Raw genomic sequence first — 24,230 nt, 5'->3', positions numbered from 1 at the left:
AAGGCTCCCAAGATTTTTCCCCCTTCCCCACCCTATGATCCACTTCCGCTTCCATGGTTCCATCCGCTGCCAGATCCACTCCCAGATATCTAAAACACTTTACTTCCTCCAGTTTTTCTCCATTCAAACTTACCTCCCAATTGACTTGACCCTCAACCCTACTGTACATAATTACCTTGCTCTTATTCACATTTACTCTTTACTTTCTTCTTTCACACACTTTACCAAACTCAGTCACCAGCTTCTGCAGTTTCTCACATGAATCAGCCACCAGCGCTGTATCATCAGCGAACAACAACTGACTCACTTCCCAAGCTCTCTCATCCCCAACAGACTTCATACTTGCCCCTCTTTCCAAAACTCTTGCATTCACCTCCCTAACAACCCCATCCATAAACAAATTAAACAAACATGGAGACATCACACACCCCTGCCGCAAACCTACATTCACTGAGAACCAATCACTTTCCACTCTTCCTACACGTACACATGCCTTACATCCTCGATAAAAACTTTTCACTGCTTCTAACAACTTGCCTCCCACACCATATATTCGTAATACCTTCCACAGAGCATCTCTATCAACTCTATCATATGCCTTCTCCAGATCCATAAATGCTACATACAAATCCATTTGCTTTTCTAAGTATTTCTCACATACATTCTTCAAAGCAAACACCTGATCCACACATCCTCTACCACTTCTGAAACCACACTGCTCTTCCCCAATCTGATGCTCTGTACATGACTTCACCCTCTCAATCAATACCCTCCCATATAATTTACCAGGAATACTCAACAAACTTATACCTCTGTAATTTGAGCACTCACTCTTATCCCCTTTGCCTTTGTACAATGGCACTATGCACGCATTCCGCCAATCCTCAGGCACATCACCATGAGTCATACATACATTTAATAACCTTACCAACCAGTCAATAATACAGTCACCCCCTTTTTTAATAAATTCCACTGCAGTACCATCCAAACCTGCTGCCTTGCCGGCTTTCATCTTCCGCAAAGCTTTTACTACCTCTTCTCTGTTTACCAAATCATTTTCCCTAACCCTCTCACTTTGCACACCACCTCGACCAAAACACCCTATATCTGCCACTCTATCATCACACACATTCAACAAACCTTCAAAATACTCACTCCATCTCCTTCTCACATCACCACTACTTGTTATCACCTCCCCATTTGCGCCCTTCACTGAAGTTCCCATTTGCTCCCTTGTCTTACGCACTTTATTTACCTCCTTCCAGAACATCTTTTTATCCTCCCTAAAATTTAATGATACTCTCTCACCCCAACTCTCATTTGCCCTCTTTTTCACCTCTTGCACCTTTCTCTTGACCTCCTGTCTCTTTCTTTTATACATCTCCCACTCAATTGCATTTTTTCCCTGCAAAAATCGTCCAAATGCCTCTCTCTTCTCTTTCACTAATAATCTTACTTCTTCATCCCACCACTCACTACCCTTTCTAATCAACCCACCTCCCACTCTTCTCATGCCACAAGCATCTTTTGCGCAATCCATCACTGATTCCCTAAATACATCCCATTCCTCCCCCACTCCCCTTACTTCCATTGTTCTCACCTTTTTCCATTCTGTACTCAGTCTCTCCTGGTACTTCCTCACACAAGTCTCCTTCCCAAGCTCACTTACTCTCACCACCCTCTTCACCCCAACATTCACTCTTCTTTTCTGAAAACCCATACAAATCTTCACCTTAGCCTCCACAAGATAATGATCAGACATCCCTCCAGTTGCACCTCTCAGCACATTAACATCCAAAAGTCTCTCTTTCGCGCGCCTGTCAATTAACTCGTAATCCAATAACGCTCTCTGGCCATCTCTCCTACTTACATACGTATACTTATGTATATCTCGCTTTTTAAACCAGGTATTCCCAATCACCAGTCCTTTTTCAGCACATAAATCTACAAGCTCTTCATCATTTCCATTTACAACACTGAACACCCCATGTATACCAATTATTCCCTCAACTGCCACATTACTCACCTTTGCATTCAAATCACCCATCACTATAACCCGGTCTCGTGCATCAAAACCACTAACACACTCATTCAGCTGCTCCCAAAACACTTGCCTCTCATGATCTTTCTTCTCATGCCCAGGTGCATATGCACCAATAATCACCCATCTCTCTCCATCAACTTACAGTTTTACCCATATTAATCAAGAATTTACTTTCTTACATTCTATCACATACTCCCACAACTCCTGTTTCAGGAGTACTGCTACTCCTTCCCTTGCTCTTGTCCTCTCACTAACCCCTGACTTTACTCCCAAGACATTCCCAAACCACTCTTCCCCTTTACCCTTGAGCTTCGTTTCACTCAGAGCCAAAACATCCAGGATCCTTTCCTCAAACATACTACTTATCTCTCTTATCTATATATATATATATATATATATATATATATATATATATATGTGTGTGTGTGTGTGTGTGTGTGTGTGTGTAAGAAACTGCAGAAGCTGGTGACTGAGTTTGGTAAAGTGTGTGAAAGAAGAAAGTTAAGAGTAACCATAGGTACAGTAGGGTTGAGGGTCAAGTCAATTGGTAGGTAAGTTTGAATGGAGAAAAACTGGAGGAAGTAAAGTGTTTTAGATATCTGGGAGTGGATCTGGCAACGGATGGAACCATGGAAGCGGAAGTGAATCATAGGGTGGGGGAGGGGGCGAAAATTCTGGGAGCCTTGAAGAATGTTTGAAGTCGAGAACGTTATCTCAGAAAGCAACAATGGGTATGTTTGAAGGAATAGTGGTTCCAACGATGTTGTATGGTTGTGAGGTGTGGGCTACGGATAGAGTTGTGCGCAGGAGGTTGGATGTGCTGGAAATGAGATGTTTGAGGACAATATGTGGTGTGAGGTGGTTTGATCGAGTAAGTAATGTAAGGGTAAGAGAGATGTGTGGAAATAAAAAGAGTGTGGTTGAGAGAGCAGAAGAGAGTGTTTCGAAATGGTTCGGGCACATGGAGAGAATGAGTGAGGAAAGATTGACCAAGAGGATATATGTGTCGGAGGTGGAGGGAACGAGGAGAAGTGGGAGACCAAATTGGAGGTGGAAAGATGGAGTGAAAAAGATCTTGAGTGATCGGGGCCTGAACATGCAGGAGGGTGAAAGGCGGGCAAGGAATAGAGTGAATTGGATTGATGTGGTATACCAGGGTCGGTGTGCTGTCAGTGGATGAATCAGGGCATGTGAAGCGTCTGGGGTAAACCATGGAAAGTTGTGTGGGGCCTGGATGTGGAAAGGGAGCTGTGGTTTTGGGCATTATTGCATGACAGCTAGAGACTGAGAGTGAACGAATGGGGCCTTTGTTGTCTTTTCCTAGCGCTACCTCGCACACATGAGGGGGGAGGGGGATGGTATTCCATGTGTGGCGAGGTGGCGATGGGAATGAATAAAGGCAGACAGTGTGAATTGTGTGCATGGGTATTTAGGTATGTGTCTGTGTGTGTATATATATGTGTACATTGAGATGTTTTTTTTTTTTTTTATACTTTGTCGCTGTCTCCCGCGTTTGCGAGGTAGCACAAGGAAACAGACGAAAGAAATGGCCCAACCCCCCCCCCATACACATGTATATACATACGTCCACACACGCAAATATACATACCTACACAGCTTTCCATGGTTTACCCCAGACGCTTCACATGCCCTGCTTCAATCCACTGACAGCACGTCAACCCCGGTATACCACATCGCTCCAATTCACTCTATTCCTTGCCCTCCTTTCACCCTCCTGCATGTTCAGGCCCCGATCACACAAAATCTTTTTCACTCCATCTTTCCACCTCCAATTTGGTCTCCCTCTTCTCCTTGTTCCCTCCACCTCCGACACATATATCCTCTTGGTCAATCTTTCCTCACTCATCCTCTCCATGTGCCCAAACCACTTCAAAACACCCTCTTCTGCTCTCTCAACCATGCTCTTTTTATTTCCACACATCTCTCTTACCCTTACGTTACTCACTCGATCAAACCACCTCACACCACACATTGTCCTCAAACATCTCATTTCCAGCACATCCATCCTCCTGCGCACCACTCTATCCATAGCCCACGCCTCGCAACCATACAACATTGTTGGAACCACTATTCCTTCAAACATACCCATTTTTGCTTTCCGAGATAATGTTCTCGACTTCCACACATTCTTCAAGGCTCCCAGGATTTTCGCCCCCTCCCCCACCCTATGATCCACTTCCGCTTCCATGGTTCCATCCGCTGCCAGATCCACTCCCAGATATCTAAAACACTTCCCTTCCTCTAGTTTTTCTCCATTCAAACTCACCTCCCAATTGACTTGACCCTCAACCCTACTGTACCTAATAACCTTGCTCTTATTCACATTTACTCTTAGCTTTCTTCTTCCAAACACTTTTCCAAACTCAGTCACCAGCTTCTGCAGTTTCTCACATGAATCAGCCACCAGCGCTGTATCATCAGCGAACAACAACTGACTCACTTCCCAAGCTCTCTCATCCCCAACAGACTTCATACTTGCCCCTCTTTCCAAAACTCTTGCATTCACCTCCCTAACAACCCCATCCATAAACAAATTAAACAACCATGGAGACATCACACACCCCTGCCGCAAACCTACATTCACTGAGAACCAATCACTTTCCTCTCTTCCTACACGTACACATGCCTTACATCCTCGATAAAAACTTTTCACTGCTTCTAACAACTTTCCTCCCACACCATATATTCTTAATACCTTCCACAGAGCATCTCTATCAACTCTATCGTATGCCTTCTCCAGATCCATAAATGCTACATACAAATCCATTTGCTTTTCTAAGTATTTCTCACATACATTCTTCAAAGCAAACACCTGATCCACACATCCTCTACCACTTCTGAAACCACACTGCTCTTCCCCAATCTGATGCTCTGTACATGCCTTCACCCTCTCAATCAATACTCTCCCATATAATTTACCAGGAATACTCAACAAACTTATACCTCTGTAATTTGAGCACTCACTCTTATCCCCTTTGCCTTTGTACAATGGCACTATGCACGCATTCCGCCAATCCTCAGGCACCTCACCATGAGTCATACATACATTAAATAACCTTACCAACCAGTCAACAATACAGTCACCCCCTTTTTTAATAAATTCCACTGCAATACCATCCAAACCTATACATTGAGATGTATAGGTATGTATATTTGCGTGTGTGGACGTGTATGTATATACATGTGTATGGGGGTGGGTTGGGCCATTTCTTTCGTCTGTTTCCTTGCGCTACCTCGCAAACGCAGGAGACAGCGACAAAGCAAAATAAATAAATAAATAAATAAATAAAATAAATAAATAAATATATATATATATATATATATATATATATATGATAGAGATGCTCTGTGGAAGGTATTAAGAATATATGGTGTGGGAGGCAAGTTGTTAGAAGCAGTGAAAAGTTTTTATCGAGGATGTAATGCATGTGTACGTGTAGGAAGAGAGGAAAGTGATTGGTTCTCAGTGAATGTAGGTTTGCGGCAGGGGTGTGTGATGTCTCCATGGTTGTTTAATTTGTTTATGGATTGGGGTTGTTAGGGAGGTGAATGCAAGAGTTTTGGAAAGAGGGGCAAGTATGAAGTCTGTTGGGGATGAGAGACCTTGGGAAGTGAGTCAGTTGTTGTTCGCTGATGATACAGCGCTGGTGGCTGATTCATGTGAGAAACTGCAGAAGCTGGTGACTGAGTTTGGTAAAGTGTGTGAAAGAAGAAAGTTAAGAGTAAATGTGAATAAGAGCAAGGTTATTAGGTACAGTAGGGGTGAGGGTCAATTCAATTGGGAGGTGAGTTTGAATGGAGAAAAACTGGAGGAAGTGAAGTGTTTTAGATATCTGGGAGTGGATCTGGCAGCGGATGGAACCATGGAAGCGGAAGTGGATCATAGGGTGGGGGAGGGGGCGAAAATTCTGGGAGCCTTGAAGAATGTGTGGAAGTCGAGAACATTATCTCGGAAAGCAAAAATGGGTATGTTTGAAGGAATAGTGGTTCCAACAATGTTGTATGGTTGCGAGGCGTGGACTATGGATAGAGTTGTGCGCAGGAGGATGGATGTGCTGGAAATGAGATGTTTGAGGACAATGTGTGGTGTGAGGTGGTTTGATCGAGTAAGTAACGTAAGGGTAAGAGAGATGTGTGGAAATAAAAAGAGTGTGGTTGAGAGAGCAGAAGAGGGTGTTTTGAAATGGTTTGGTCACATGGAGAGAATGAGTGAGGAAAGATTGACCAAGAGGATATATGTGTCGGAGGTGGAGGGAACGAGGAGAAGAGGGAGACCAAATTGGAGGTGGAAAGATGGAGTGAAAAAGATTTTGTGTGATCGGGGCCTGAACATGCAGGAGGGTGAAAGGAGGGCAAGGAATAGAGTGAATTGGAGCGATGTGGTATACAGGGGTTGACGTGCTGTCAGTGGATTGAATCAAGGCATGTGAAGCGTCCGGGGTAAACCATGGAAAGCTGTGTAGGTATGTATATTTGTGTGTGTGGACGTGTGTATGTACATGTGTATGGGGGGGGTTGGGCCATTTCTTTCGTCTGTTTCCTTGCGCTACCTCGCAATACGCGGGAGACAGCGACAAAGTATAAAAAAAAAAAAAAAAAATATATATATATATATATATGCGGGAAATGGCGAATAGTATGAAAAAAAAAGAAAAATATATATATATATATATATGCTTGCTCACTTTCAACCATTCCTGGTACCACCCTGCTCCACAAGAACAGCATCGCCACCCTTTGTGTCAGTGAGGTAGCACCAGGAAACAGACAAAGAAAGGCCACATCTGCTCACACTCATTCTCTAGCTGTCATGTGTAATGCACCAAAACTACTCCCTATCCACATTTTATCAACCAACCCCAGGGGAGGATGAAAATGTGGGATGACTATGGACCAGCCTCTGCAACCAAAATTCAAACCTAATCAGCCTGTTAATACATTACGGTCAGCAACACTAAATGCTATACCACAGAAGTCCATAATTATCAGTAATCCATGCTAAATGATATTCCAAGAGTCATATCTTCTATATTTACTACTCTGATTCTTCAGCAATAGAGATATATAACTGACATATATACTTACAGCTTGAGGGTGAGAAATTTTATGATGTTGCGCATGAGCAACTGGCACATTATCAGCATGATGAAGAAGTACTGGCTCTGGCCGGGTTGAGGCATTAGGAACTGGGGATGCTACCCTCATGCTTGCATCAACTGTGGGGGTGTCCAACTCTACTGGTTCCTGGCTAACAGATTCACTCTCAACTTCCTGGTTCTGGCTGGGCTGTGTCATACTGCTCAACTCTGCCTGTTCTGGGTATGTCTCTCCAGAGTCCGAGTAGTCCTGAAAATATGTTCATTTTACATCCTGATAAAACAACATTCCTACAAAAATACTAAATATTTCATATTTTTCTTAGAAAAATACATTTACTTTAAAACCTTACTATAAGGAGTATTTTCCATGCTGAACACAAATCTTTGGTTTAGATATAGTTTCTTCATTTTTTTAACCTTTATTTAAGCCATAAATGTCAAAATTTTCAAAGTATCATTTGATCATTTGCCTTAGTTTTACTAGGTATCCATTGGTAACTGAGACCACTATAATAAATTTTCCTTTATTATTTCAAGTATAGAAGTGTTTCAATAAGTAGAATTTCAATTTCAATTATAAGGAGTATTTTTCATGCTGAATACAAATCTTTGGTTTAGATATAGTTTCTTCGAATTTTTAACCATTAATTAGGCTGTAAATGGCGAAATTTTAAAAGTATTATTTGATCATTTCCCTTAGTTTTACTGGGTATCCATCGGTAACTGAGACCATTATAATATATTTTCCTTTATTATTTCCAGTATAGAAGTGTTTGAATATGTTGAATTACCGAAAAATACCCTGAACTATTACCTGCAATTTTTCATATTTTTCTTGGAAAAATAGATTTCCTTGATAACCTCATCATAAGGAGTATTTTTCATGCTGAATACAAATTCATGGTTTAGATATAGTTTCTTCTATTTTTGAACCTTTAATTAAGCCGTAAATGAAATTTTAAAAGTGTTATTTGATAATTTGCCTTAGTTTTACTAGGAATCCATCGGTAACTGAGAGCTTTATGATATATTTTCCTTTAATAATTCAAGTATAGAAGTGTTTGAATATGGTAATTTTATATTTTGAAATAAAAAGGTTTTTGAGCTGAAACATACCCTTAAATTTTTCTTATTTTTCTTTGAGACATAGATTTCCTTTAAAACGTCATTATAAAGAGAATTTTTCATGCCGAATACAATTCTTTGGTTGAGATATAGTTTCTTCGTATTTCTAACCTAAAATTAAGCCATACATGTTGAAATATTAAAAGTATTATTTGATCATTTGCCTTAGTTTTACTGAGTATTCATCAGTAACTGAGACCATTGTAATATATTTTCCTTTATCATTTCAAGTATAGAAGTGTTTGAATATGTTGAATTTCAATTTTGAAATAAAAAGTTTTTTGAGCAGAAAAATACCCTGAACTATTACCTGCAATTTTTCATATTTTTCTTGGAAAAAATAGATTTCCTCTAAAACCTCATTATAAGGAGTATTTTTCATGCTGAATACAAATCTTTGGTTTGGATATAATTTCTTTGTATTTTTAACCATTACTTAAGCCGCAAATGATGAAATTTTTAAAGTATTATTTTATCATTTGCCTTAGTTTTACTGGGTATCCACCAGCAACTGAGACCATTATCATATATTTTCCTTCAATATTTCAGGTATAGAAGGGTTTGAATATGTTGAATTTCAATTTTGAAATAAAAAGTTTTTTGAGGTGAAAAAACAGATTTCCTTTGAAACCTCATTATAAATAGTATTTTTCATGCTGAATACAATTCTTTGGTTTAGATATAGTTTCTTCAGATTTTTAACCTTTAATTAAGCCGGAAATTTCGAAATTTTAAAAGTATCATTTGATCATTTGCCTTAGTTTTACTGGGTATCCATCGGTAACTGAGACCATTATAATATATTTTCCTTTATTATTTCAAGTATAGAAGTGTTTGAATATGTTGATTTTCAATTTTGAAATAAAAAGTTTTTTGAGCTGAAAAATACTTTCCTTCAATTTTTCATATTTTTCATGGCAAAATAGATTTCCTTTAAAACCTCATTATAATGAGTATTTTTTATGCTGAATACAAATCTTTGGTTTAGATGTAGATTCTTCGTATTTTTAACCTTTAACTAAGCCGCAAATGACGAAATTTTAAAAGTATTATATTATAATTTGCCTTAATTCAACTGAGAATCCATTGGTAACTGAGACCATTAAGATATATTTTCCTTTAATATTTCAAGTATAGAAGTGTTTGATTAAGTTTAATTTCAATTTTGAAATAAAAAGTATTTTGAGCTGAAAAATACTCTGAACTTGTTACCTGCAATTTTTCATATTTTTCTTGGATAAAATACATTTCCTTTAAAATCTCATTATAAGGAGTATTTTCCATGCTTGAATACAAATCTTTAATTCATATATAGTTTGTTCGTATTTTTAACCTATAATTAAGCTGTAAATATCGAAATTTTAAAAGTATTATTTGATCCTTTGACAGTTTTACTATGCTAATTTTATATTTTGAAATAAAAAGTTTTTTGAGCTGAAAAATACCCTTAAATTTTTCTTATTTTTCTTTGAAAAACAGATTTCCTTTAAAACGTCATTATAAAGAGTATTTTTCATGCCGAATACAATTCTTTGGTTGAGATATAGTTTCTTTGTATTTCTAACCTAAAATTAAGCCATACATGTTGAAATATTAAAAGTATCATTTGATCATTTGCCTTAGTTTTACTGAGTATTCATCAGTAACTCAGACCATTATAATATATTTTCCTTTATCATTTCATGTATAGAAGTGTTTGAATATGTTGAATTTCAGTTTTGAAATAAAAGGTTTTTTGAGCTGAAAAATACCCTGAACTATTACCTGCAATTTTTCATATTTTTTTTTTTTGGAAAAATAGATTTCCTTTAAAACCTCATTATAAGGAGTATTTCTCATGCTGAATACATATTCAAGGTTTAGATATAGTTCCTTCATTTTTATAACCTTTAATTAAGCCGTAAGTGATGAAATTTTAAAAGTATTATTTGATCATTTGCCTTAGTTTTACGAGGAATCCATCGGCAACTGAGAGCTTTATGATATATTTTCCTTTAATAATTCAAGTACAGAAGTCTTTGAATATGCTAATTTTCAATTTTGAAATAAAAAGTTTTTTGAGCTGAAAAATACCCTGAAATATTACCTTCAATTTTTCATATTTTCTTTTAAAATCAGATTTTCTTTAAAACCTCATTATAATGAGTATATTTCATGCTGAATATGAATCTTTGGTTTAGATATGGTTTCTCCGTATTTTTGACCTATAATCAAACTTTTCAATGACAGAATTATAAGTGTTATCTGATCATTTGCCTTAGATTTACTAGGAATCCATCGGTAACAGAGCTTTATGATATACTTTCCTATAATATTTAAAGTATAATAGTGTTTGAATATGCTAATTTTCAATTTTGAAATAAAAAGTTTTTTAGCTGAAAAATAGATTTCCTTTAAAACCTCATCATAAAGAGTTTTTTCATGCTGAATACAATTCTTTGGTTAAGACATAGTTTCTTCGCATTTCTAACAAAAAATTAAGCCATACATGTTGAAATTTTAAAAGTATTATTTGATCATTTGCCTTAGTTTTACTGGGTATTCATCGGTAACTGAGACCATTGTAACATATTTTCCTTTATTTCAAGTACAGAAGTGTCTGAATGTGTTGAATTTCAATTTTGAAATAAAAAGTTTTTTGAGCTGAAAAATACCCTGCAATTTTTCATATTTTTCTTGGAAAAAATAGATTTCCTTTAAAACCTGATTATAAGGAGCATTTTTCATTCTTAATACAAATATTTGGTTTAGATATAATTTCTTCGTATTTCTATCCTATACTTAAGCCGTAAATGAAGAAATTTTAAAAGTATCATTTGATCATTTGCCTTAGTTTTACTGGGTATCCATCGAAAACTGAGACCATTAAAATATATTTTCCTTTATTATTTCAAGTATAAAAGTGTTTGAATATGTTGATTTTCAATTTTGAAATAAAAAGTTTTTTGAGCTGAAAAATACCCTGAACTATTACCTTCAATTTTTCACAGTTTTCATGAAAAAATAGATTTCCTTTAAAACCTCATTATAACGAGTGTTTTTCATGCTGAATACAAATCTTTGGTTTAGATATAGTTTACTAGTGTTTTTAACCTATAATTAAGCCGTAAATTTCGAAATTTTAAAAGTATTATTTGATCTTTTGACAGTTTTACTGGGTATCCATCAGTAACCGAGCCCATTGTAATATATTTTTCTTTATTATTTCAAGTATAGATGTGTTTGAATATGTTCAATTTCAATTTTGAAATAAAAAAAAGTTTTTTGAGCGGAAAAATACCCTGCAATTTTTCATATTTTTCTTCAAAAACTGATTTCATTTAAATCCTCATTATATGGAGTATTTTTCATGCTGAATACAAATTCATAGTTTAGATAAAGTTTCTTCGTTTTTTTTAACCTTTAATTAAGCCATATATGACAAAATTTAAAAGTATTATTTGATCATTTGCCTTAGTTTTACTGGGTATTGATCAGTAACTGACACCATTGTAATATATTTTCCTTTATTATTTCAAGTATAGAAGTGTTTGAATATGTTGAATTTCAATTTTGAAATAAAAAGTTTTTTGAGCTGAAAAATATGCAATTTTTCATATCTTTCTTGGAAAAATAGATTTCATTTAAAACCTCATTATAAGGAGTATTTTTCATTCTCAATACAAATCTTTGGTTTAGATATAATTTCTTCACATTTCTAATATTTACTTAAGCCGTAAATTACGAAATTTTAAAAGTATCATTCGTTCATTTGTCTTAGTTTTACTGGGTATCCATCGCAAACTGAGAACGTTATAATATATTTTCCTTTAATCTTTCAAGTATAGAAGTGTTTGAATATGTTGATTTTCAATTTTGAAATAAAAAGTTTTTGAGGTGAAAAATATCCTAAACAATTACCTTCAATTTTTCATATTTTCCGTGGAAAAATAGATTTCCTTTAAAACCTCATTATAACGAGTATTTTTCATGCTGAATACAAATCTTTGGTTTAAATATAGTTTCTTCGAATTTTTAACCTTTATCTAAGCCATGAATGACGAAATTTTAAAAGTATTATATTATCATTTGCCTTAATTTTACTGGGTATGCATCGGTACCATTAAGATATATTTTCCTTTAATATTTCAAGTATAGAAGAGTTTAATTATGTTTAATTTCAATTTTGAAATAAAAAAAAGTATTTTGAGCTGAAAAATACCCTGAACTGTGTTACCTGCAATTTTTCATATTTTTCTTAGAAAAAATACATTTCCTTTAAAATCTCATTATAAGGAGTATTTTTCATGCTGAATACAAATCATTGGTTTAGATATAGTTTCTTCGTATTTTTAACCTATAATTAAGCAGTAAATATCGAAATTCTAAAAGTATTATTTGATCTTTTGACAGTTTTACTGGGTAGCCATCAGTAACTGAGACCATTATAATATATTTTCCTTTATTATTTCAAGTATAGAAGTGTTTGAATATGTTGAATTTCAATTTTGAAAAAAAAAAAAAAACGTTTTTTGAGCTGAAAAATACCCTGACCTATTACCTGCAATTTTTCTTCTAAAAACTGATTTCCTTTAAAACCTCATTATAAGGATTATTTTTCATACTGAATACAAATTCATACTTTAGATATAGTTTCCTCATTCTTTAACCTTTAATTAAGACGTAAATGATGAAATTTTAAAAGTATTATTTGATCATTTGCCTTAGTTTTACTGGGTATTCATCGGTAACTGAGACCATTGGAAAATATTTTCCTTCATTATTTGTATTGAGAAAGAAAAATACTCCTTATAATGAGGTTTTAAAGGAAATCTTATTTTTTCCATGAAAAGTATGAAAAATTGCAGGTAACAGTTCACGGTATTTTTCAGCTCAGAATACTTTTTATTTCGAAATTGAAATTAAACATAAACACCTTTATACTTGAAATATTAAAGGAAGATATATCTTAATGGTCTCTGTTACCGATGGATACCCAGTAAAATTAAGGCATATGATAATATAATACTTTTAAATTTTCGTCATTAATGGCTTAATTTTAGGTTAAAAATACGAAGAAACTATATCTAAACCAAAGATTTGTATTCATCATGAAAAATACTCGTTATAGTTAGGTTTTAAAGGAAATCTATTTTTCCATGAAAAATATGAAAAATTGAAGGTAATAGTTCAGGGTATTTTTCAGCTCAAAAAACTTTTTATTTCAAAATTGAAAATCAACATATTCAAACACTTCTACACTTGAAATAATAAAGGAAAATATATTATAATGGTCTCAGTTTTCGATGGATACCCAGGAAAACTAAGACAAACGATCAAATGATCCTTTTAAAATTTCGTAATTTACGGCTTAAGTAAAGGTTAAAAATATGAAGAAATTATATCTACACCAAAGATTTGCATTGAGAATGAAAAATACTCCTTATAATGAGGTTTTAAAGGAAATTATTTTTTTCCAAGAAAAATATGAAAAATTGCAGGTAATAGTTCAGGGTATTTTTCAGCTCATAAAATTTTTATTTCAAAATTGAAATTCAACATATTCAAACACTTCTATACTTGAAATAATAAAGGAAAATATATTACAATGGACTCAGTTACCGATGAATACCCAGTAAAACTAAGGCAAATAATCAAATAATACTTTTAAAATATCGTCATTTATGGCTTAATAAAAGGTTAAAAAAATGAAGAAACTATATCTAAACTATGAATCTGTATTCAGCATGAAAAATACTTCTAATAATGAGGATTTAAAGGAAATCAGTTTTACGAAGAAAAATATGAAAAATTCATCATGAAATTCATCAGGGTATTTTTCATCTCAAAAAACTTTTTATTTCGAAATTGAAATTCAACATATTCAAACACTTCTATACTTGAAATAATAAAGGAAAATATATTATAATGGTCTCAGTTACTGATAGATACCCAGTAAATCTGTCAAAAGATCAAAGAATACTTTTAAAATTTCGATATTTACGGCTTAATTATAGGTTAAAGATACGAAGAAACTATATCTACACCAAAGATTTGTATTCAGCATGAAAAATACTCCTTATAATGAGATTTTAAAGGAAATGTATTTTTTCCAAGAAAAATATGAAAAATTGCAGGTAACAGTTCAGGGTATTTTTTAAAAGCTCAAAATAATTTTTATTTCAAAGTTGAAATTAAACATAATTAAACACTTCTATACTTGAAACTTTAAAGGAAAATATATCTTAATGGTGTCAGTTACCGATGGATACCCAGTAAAATTAAGGCAAATTATAATATAATACTTTTAAAATTTCGTTACTTATGGCTTAGATAAAGGTTAAAAATACGAAGATACTATATCTAAACCAAATATTTGTACTCAGTATGAAAAATACTCGTAATAATGAGGTTTTAAAGGAAATCTATTTTTCAGCTCAAAAATCTTTTTATTTCAAAATTGAAATTCAACACATTCAAACACTTCTATACTTGAAATAATAAAGGAAAATGTATCTTAATGGTCTCAGTTACCGATGGATACCCAGTAAAATTAAGGCAAATGATAATATAATGCTTTTGAAATTTCATCTTCTATGGCTTATTAGATAAAGGCTAAAAATACGAAGAAACTATATCCAAACCAAAGATTTGTATTCAGCATGAAAAATATTCCTTATAATGAGGTTTTTGAGGAAATCTATTTTTCCATGAAAAATATGAAAAATTCCAGGGTATTTTTCAGCTCAAAATAATTTTTATTTCAAAATTGAAATTAAACATATTCAAACACTTCTATACTTGAAACAATAAAGAAAAATATATTACAATGGTGTCAGTTACCTATCACTACACAGTAAAACTAAGGCAAATGATCAAATAATACTTTTAAGATTTCGTCATATACGGTTTAATCAAAGGTTAAAAAAAATGAAGAAACCACATCTAACTTATGTATTTGTATTCAGCATGAAAAATACTCCTTATAATGGGGTTTTAAAGGAAATCCATTTTTCAAAGAAAAACATGAAAAATTGCAGGTAATAGTTCAGGGTATTTTTCAGCTCAAAAAACTTTTTATTTCAAAATTGAAATTTAACATATTCAAACTCTTCTATACTTGAAATAATATAGGAAAATATATTATACTGGTCTCAGTTACTGATGGATACTCACTAAAACTGTCAAAAGATCAAACAATACTTTTAAAATTTCGATATTTACGGCTTTATTATAGGTTAAAAATACGAAGAAACTATAGCTAAACCAAAGATTTGTATTCAGCATGAAAAATACACCTTATAATGAGATTTTAAAGGAAATGTATTTTTTCCAAGAAAAATATGAAAAATTGCAGGGTATTTTTCACCTCAAAATAATTTTTATTTCAAAATTGAAATTAAACATAATTAATCACTTCTATACTTGAAATATTATCGGAAAATATATCTTAATGTTCTGTTACCAATGGATACCCAGTAAAATTAAGGCAAATGATAATATAATACTTTTAAAATTTCGATATTTATGTCTTAGATAAAGGTTAAAAATACGAAGAAACTATATCTACACCAAAGATTTGTATTCAGCATGAAAAATACTCGTTATAATGAGGTTTTAAAGGAAATCTATTTTTCCATGAAAAATATGAAAAATTGAAGGTAATAGCTCAGGGTATTTTTTAGCTCAAAAAACTTTTTATTTCAAAATTGAAATTAAACACATTCAAACACTTCTATACTTGAAATAATAAAGGAAAATATATTTTAATGGTCTCAGTTACCGATGGATACCCAGTAAAATTAAGGCAAATGAAAATACAATGCTTTTAAAATTTCGTCTTTTATGGCTTAGATAAAGGCTAAAAATACGAAGAAACTATATCTAAACCAAAGATTTGTATTCAGCATGAAAAATATTCCTTATAATGAGGTTTTAAAAGAAATCTATTTTTCCATGAAAAATATGAAAAATTGCAGGGTATTTTTCAGCTCAAAATAATTTTTATTTCAAAATTGAAATTAAACATATTCAAACACTTCTATACTTGAAATAATAAAGAAAAATATATTACAATGGTGTCATTTACCTATCAATACCCAGTAAAACTAAGGCAAATGATCAAATAATACTTTTAAAATTTCGTCATATACGGTTTAATTAAAGGTTAAAAAAAATGAAGAAATCACATCTAACTTATGAATTTGTATTCAGCATGAAAAATACTCCATATAATGAGGTTTTAAAGGAAATCCGTTTTTCGAAGAAAAACATGAAAAATTGCAGGGTATTGTTCAGGGTATTTTTCAGCTCAAAAAACTTTTTATTTCAAAATTGAAATTCAACATATTCAAACTCTTCTATACTTGAAATAATATAGGAAAATATATTATACTGGTCTCAGTTACTGATGGATACTCACTAAAACTGTCAAAAGATCAAATAATACTTTTAAAATTTCGATATTTACGGCTTTATTATACGTTAAAAATATGAAGAAACTATATCTAAACCAAAGATTTGTATTCAGCATGAAAAATACACCTTATAATGAGATTTTAAAGGAAAAGTATTTTTTTCCAAGAAAAATATGAAAAATTGTAGGGTATTTTTCAGCTCAAAATAATTTTTATTTCAAAATTGAAATTAAACATCATTAAACACTTTTATACTTGAAACTTTAAAGGAAAATATATCTTAATGGTGTTAGTTACCGATGGATACCCAGTAAAATTAAAGCAAATGATACTATAATACCTTTAAAATTTCGTCATTACTGGCTTAGATAAAGGTTAAAAATACGAAGATACTATATCTAAACCAAATATTTGTATTCAGTATGAAAAATACTCGTTATAATGAGATTTTAAAGGAAATCAGTTTTTCGAAGAAAAATTGAAATTAAACATAATTAAACACTTCTATACTTGAAATATTAAAGGAAAATATATCTTAATGTTCTCAGTTACCGATGGATACCCAGTAAAATTAAGGCAAATGATAATATAATGCTTTTAAAAGTTCGTCATTTATGGCTTAGATAAAGGTTAAAAATACGAAGAAACTATATCTAAAGATATATATCCAAAGATTTGTATTCAGCATGAAAAATACTCGTTATCATGAGGTTTTAAAGTAAATCTATTTTTCCTTGAAAAATATGAAAAATTGAAGGTAATAGTTCAGGGTATTTTTCACCTCAAAATATTTTTTATTTCAAAACTGAAAATCAACATATTCAAATATTTCTATACTTGAAATATTAAAGGAAAATATATTATAATGGTCTCAGTTTTCGATGAATACCCATTAAAACTAAGCAAATGATCAAATAATACTTTAAAAATTTCATTATTTACGGCTTAATTAAAGGTTAAAAAAATGAAGAAACTATATTTTAACTATGAATTTGTATTCAGCATGAAAAATACTCCTTATAATGAGGTTTTAAAGGAAATCAGTTTTTCGAAGAAAAACATGAAAAATTGCAGGTAATAGTTCAGGGTACTTTTCAGCTCAAAAAACTTTTTATTTCAAAACTGAAATTCAACATATTCAAACACTTCTATACTTGAAATAATAAAGGAAAATATATTATAATGGTCTCAGTTACTAATGGATACCCAGTAAAACTGTCAAAAGATCAAATGATACTTTTAAAATTTCGATATTTACGGCTTAAATATAGATTAAAAATACGAAGAAACTATATCTAAACCAAAGATTTGTATTCAGCATGAAAAATACTCCTTATAATGAGATTTTAAAGGAAATCAGTTTTTGGAAGAAAAATATGAAAAATTGAAGGTAATGTTCAGGGTACTTTTAAGCTCAAAAAACTTTTTATTTCAAAATTGAAATTAAACATAATTAAACACTTCTATACTTGAAACTTTAAAGGAAAATATATCTTAATGGTGTCAGTTACCGATGGATACCCAGTAAAGTTAAGGCAAATGATAATATAATACTTTTAAAATTTCGTCATTTATGGCTTAGATAAAGGTTAAAAATACGAAGATACTATATATAAACCAAATATTTGTATTCAGTATGAAAAATACTCGTTATAATGAGGTTTTAAAGGAAATCTATTTTTCCGCGAAAAATATGAAAAATTGAAGGTAATATAGTTCAGGGTATTTTTTTTTAGCTCAAAAAACTTTTTATTTCAAAATTGAAATTCAACACATTCAAACACTTCTATACTTAAAATAATAAAGGAAAATGTATTTTAATGGTCTCAGTTACCGATGGATACCCAGTAAAATTAAGGCAAATGAAAATATAATGCTTTTAAAAGTTCGTCTTTTATGGCTTAGATAAAGGCTAAAAATACGAAGAAACTATATCTAAACCAAAGATTTATATTCAGCATGAAAAATATTCCTTATAATGAGGTTTTAAAAGAAATCTATTTTTTCATGAAAAATATGAAAAATTGCAGGGTATTTTTCAGCTCAAAATAATTTTTATGTCAAAATTGAAATTAAACATATTCAAACACTTCTATACTTGAAATAATAAAGAAAAATATATTGCAATGGTGTCATTTACCTATCAATACCCAGTAAAACTAAGGCAAATGATCAAATAATACTTTTAAAATTTCGTCATATACGGTTTAATTAAAGGTTAAAAAAAATGAAGAAACCACATCTAACTTATGAATTTGTATTCAGCATGAAAAATACTCTATATAATGAGGTTTTAAAGGAAATCCGTTTTTCGAAGAAAAACATGAAAAATTGCAGGTAATAGTTCAGGGTATTTTAAAGCTCAAAATAATTTTTATTTCAAAATTGAAATTCAACATATTCAAACTCTTCTATACTTGAAATAATATAGGAAAATATATTATATTGGTCTCAGTTACTGATGGATACCCAGTAAAACTGTCAAAAGATCAAATAATACTTTTAAAATTTCGTCATATACTGTTTAATTAAAGGTTAAAAAAAATGAAGAAACCACATCTAACTTATGAATTTGTATTCAGCATGAAAAATACTCCATATAATGAGGTTTTAAAGGAAATCCGTTTTTCGAAGAAAAACATGAAAAATTGCAGGTAATAGTTCAGGGTACTTTTCAGCTCAAAAAACTTTTTATTTCAAAACTGAAATTCAACATATTCAAACACTTCTATACTTGAAATAATAAAGGAAAATATATTATAATGGTCTCAGTTACTAATGGATACCCAGTAAAACTGTCAAAAGATCAAATAATACTTTTAAAATTTCGATATCTACGGCTTAAATATAGATTAAAAATTCGAAGAAACTATATCTAAACCAAAGATTTGTATTCAGCATGAAAAATACTCCTTATAATGAGATTTTAAAGGAAATTAGTTTTTCGAAGAAAAATTGAAATTAAACATAATTGAACACTTCTATACTTGAAACTTTAAAGGAAAATATATCTTAATGGTGTCAGTTACCGATGGATACCCAGTAAAGTTAAGGCAAATGATAATATAATACTTTTAAAATTTCGTCATTTATGGCTTAGATAAAGGTTAAAAATACGAAGATACTATATATAAACCAAATATTTGTATTCAGTATGAAAAATACTCGTTATAATGAGGTTTTAAAGGAAATCTATTTTTCCACGGAAAATATGAAAAATTGAAGGTAATAGTTCAGGGTATTTTTTTTAGCTCAAAAAACTTTTTATTTCAAAATTGAAAATCAGCACATTCAAACACTTCTATACTTGAAATAATAAAGGAAAATGTATTTTAATGGTCTCAGTTACCAATGGATACCCAGTAAAATTAAGGCAAATGAAAATACAATGCTTTTAAAATTTCGTCTTTTATGGCTTAGATAAAGGCTAAAAATACGAAGAAACTATATCTAAACCAAAGATTTGTATTCAGCATGAAAAATATTCCTTATAATGAGGTTTTAAAAGAAATCTATTTTTCCATGAAAAATATGAAAAATTGCAGGGTATTTTTCAGCTCAAAATAATTTTTATTTCAAAATTGAAATTAAACATATTCAAACACTTCTATACTTGAAATAATAAAGAAAAATATATTACAATGGTGTCATTTACCTATCAATACCCAGTAAAACTAAGGCAAATGATCAAATAATACTTTTAAAATTTCGTCATATACGGTTTAATTAAAGGTTAAAAAAAATGAAGAAATTACATCTAACTTATGAATTTGTATTCAGCATGAAAAATACTCCATATAATGAGGTTTTAAAGGAAATCCGTTTTTCGAAGAAAAACATGAAAAATTGCAGGTATAGTTCAGGGTATTTTTCAGCTCAAAAAACTTTTTATTTCAAAATTGAAATTCAACATATTCAAACTCTTCTATACTTGAAATAATATAGGAAAATATATTATATTGGTCTCAGTTACTGATGGATACTCACTAAAACTGTCAAAAGATCAAATAATACTTTTAAAATTTCGATATTTACGGCTTTATTATACGTTAAAAATACGAAGAAACTATATCTAAACCAAAGATTTGTATTCAGCATGAAAAATACACCTTATAATGAGATTTTAAAGGAAATGTATTTTTTTCCAAGAAAAATATGAAAAATTGCAGGGTATTTTTCAGCTCAAAATAATTTTTATTTCAAAATTGAAATTAAACATCATTAAACACTTTTATACTTGAAACTTTAAAGGAAAATATATCTTAATGGTGTTAGTTACCGATGGATACCCAGTAAAATTAAGGCAAATGATAATATAATGCTTTTAAAAGTTCTTCATTTATGGCTTAGATAAAGGTTAAAAATACAAAGAAACTATATCTACACCAAAGATTTGTATTCAGCAGGAAAAATACTCGTTATAATGAGGTTTTAAAGGATATCTATTTTTCCTTGAAAAATATGAATAATTGAAGGTAATAGTTCAGGGTATTTTTCACCTCAAAATATTTTTTATTTCAAAACTGAAAATCAACATATTCAAATATTTCTATACTTTAAATATTTAAGGAAAATATATTATAATGGTCTCAGTTTTCGATGAATACCCATTAAAACTAAGGCAAATGATGAAATAATACTTTAAAAATTTCATTATTTACGGCTTAATTAAAGGTTAAAAAAATGAAGAAACTATATCTTAACTATGAATTTGTATTCAGCATGAAAAATACTCCTTATAATGAGGTTTTAAAGGAAATCAGTTTTTCGAAGAAAAATATGAAAAATTCAAGGTAATAGTTCAGGGTACTTTTCAGCTCAAAAAACTTTTTATTTCAAAATTGAAATTCAACATATTCAAATACTTCTATATTTGAAATAATAAAGGAAAATATAATATAATGGTCTCAGTTACTAATGGATACCCAGTAAAACTGTCCAAAAGATCAAATAATACTTTTAAAATTTCGATATTTACGGCTTAATTATAGATTAAAAATACGAAGAAACTATATCTAAACCAAAGATTTGTATTCAGCATGAAAAATACTCCTTATAATGAGATTTTAAAGGAAATCAGTTTTTCGAAGAAAAATATGAAAAATTGAAGGTAATAGTTCAGGGTACTTTTCAGCTCAAAAAACTTTTTATTTCAAAATTGAAATTAAACATAATTAAACACTATACTTCAAAATAATACAGGAAAATATATCATATTGGTCTCAAGTCTCAAAAGAAATGTATTTTTTCCAAGAAAAATATGAAAAATTCAGGGTATTTTTCAGCTCAAAATAATTTTTATTTCAAAATTGAAATTAAACATCATTAAACAATTTTATACTTGAAACTTTAAAGGAAAATATATCTTAATGGTGTTAGTTACCGATGGATACCCAGTACAATTAAGGCAAATGATAATATAATATTTATATTTTATTATTCATATTTATTTATTATACTTTGTCGCTGTCTCCCGCGTTTGCGAGGTAGCGCAAGGAAACAGACGAAAGAAATGGCCCAACCCCCCCCCATACACATGTATATACATACGTCCACACACGCAAATATACATACCTACACAGCTTTCCATGGTTTACCCCAGACGCTTCACATGCCTTGATTCAATCCACTGACAGCACGTCAACCCCGGTATACCACATCGCTCCAATTCACTCTATTCCTTGCCCTCCTTTCACCCTCCTGCATGTTCAGGCCCCGATCACACAAAATCTTTTTCACTCCATCTTTCCACCTCCAATTTGGTCTCCCTCTTCTCCTCGTTCCCTCCACCTCCGACACATATATCCTCTTGGTCAATCTTTCCTCACTCATTCTCTCCATGTGCCCAAACCACTTCAAAACACCCTCTTCTGCTCTCTCAACCACGCTCTTTTTATTTCCACACATCTCTCTTACCCTTACGTTACTCACTCGATCAAACCACCTCACACCACACATTGTCCTCAAACATCTCATTTCCAGCACATCCATCCTCCTGCGCACAACTCTATCCATAGCCCACGCCTCGCAACCATACAACATTGCTGGAACCACTATTCCTTCAAACATACCCATTTTTGCTTTCCGAGATAATGTTCTCGACTTCCACACATTCTTCAAGGCCCCCAGAATTTTCGCCCCCTCCCCCACCCTATGATCCACTTCCGCTTCCATGGTTCCATCCGCTGCCAGATATCTAAAACACTTCACTTCCTCCAGTTTTTCTCCATTCAAACTCATCTCTCAATTGACTTGACCCTCACCCCTACTGTACCTAATAACCTTGCTCTTATTCACATTTACTCTTAACTTTCATCTTCCACACACTTTACCAAACTCAGTCACCAGCTTCTGCAGTTTCTCACATGAATCAGCCACCAGCGCTGTATCATCAGCGAACAACAACTGACTCACTTCCCAAGCTCTCTCATCCCCAACAGACTTCATACTTGCCCCTCTTTCCAAAACTCTTGCATTTACCTCCCTAACAACCCCATCCATAAACAAATTAAACAACCATGGAGACATCACACACCCCTGCCGCAAACCTACATTCACTGAGAACCAATCACTTTCCTCTCTTCCTACACGTACACATGCCTTACATCCTCGATAAAAACTTTTCACTGCTTCTAACAACTTTCCTCCCACACCATATATTCTTAATACCTTCCACAGAGCATCTCTATCAACTCTATCATATGCCTTCTCCAGATCCATAAATGCTACATACAAATCCATTTGCTTTTCTAAGTATTTCTCACATACATTCTTCAAAGCAAACACCTGATCCACACATCCTCTACCACTTCTGAAACCACACTGCTCTTCCCCAATCTGATGCTCTGTACATGCCTTCACCCTCTCAATCAATACCCTCCCATATAATTTACCAGGAATACTCAACAAACTTATACCTCTGTAATTTGAGCACTCACTCTTATCCCCTTTGCCTTTGTACAATGGCACTATGCACACATTCCGCCAATCTTCAGGCACCTCACCATACATACATTAAATAACCTTACCAACCAGTCAACAATACAGTCACCCCCTTTTTTAATAAATTCCACTGCAATACCATCCAAACCTGCTGCCTTGCTGGCTTTCATCTTCCGCAAAGCTTTCACTACCTCTTCTCTGTTTACCAAATCATTTTCCCTAACCCTCTCACTTTGCACACCACCTCGACCAAAACACCCTATATCTGCCACTCTATCATCAAACACATTCAACAAACCTTCAAAATACTTACTCCATCTCCTTCTCACATCACCACTACTTGTTATCACCTCCCCATTTGCGCCCTTCACTGAAGTTCCCATTTGCTCCCTTGTCTTACGCACTTTATTTACCTCCTTCCAGAACATCTTTTTATTCTCCCTAAAATTTACTGATACTCTCTCACCCCAACTCTCATTTGCCCTCTTTTTCACCTCTTGCACCTTTCTCTTGACCTCCTGTCTCTTTCTTTTATACATCTCCCACTCAATTGCATTTTTTCCCTGCAAAAATCGTCCAAATGCCTCTCTCTTCTCTTTCACT

General features: G+C 32.2%; 1 protein-coding gene across 2 annotated transcripts in view; it reads right to left on the bottom strand.

The window, feature by feature from the left end:
• Positions 1 to 24,230, bottom strand: part of Appl (amyloid-beta-like protein) — a 318,976-nt gene that overhangs the window by 11,046 nt on the left and 283,700 nt on the right. For both annotated transcript variants that reach the window (XM_071673063.1, XM_071673064.1), the window contains exon 10: positions 7,151 to 7,411. In XM_071673063.1, coding sequence (XP_071529164.1) covers positions 7,151 to 7,411 — 261 coding nt within the window. The remainder of the gene's footprint in view (positions 1 to 7,150; positions 7,412 to 24,230) is intronic.

The sequence above is a fragment of the Panulirus ornatus genome, chromosome 18 (assembly GCF_036320965.1).
Source record: "Panulirus ornatus isolate Po-2019 chromosome 18, ASM3632096v1, whole genome shotgun sequence".
Taxonomy (NCBI): domain Eukaryota; kingdom Metazoa; phylum Arthropoda; class Malacostraca; order Decapoda; family Palinuridae; genus Panulirus; species Panulirus ornatus.
This window is presented reverse-complemented; position numbering and strand designations above follow the sequence as displayed.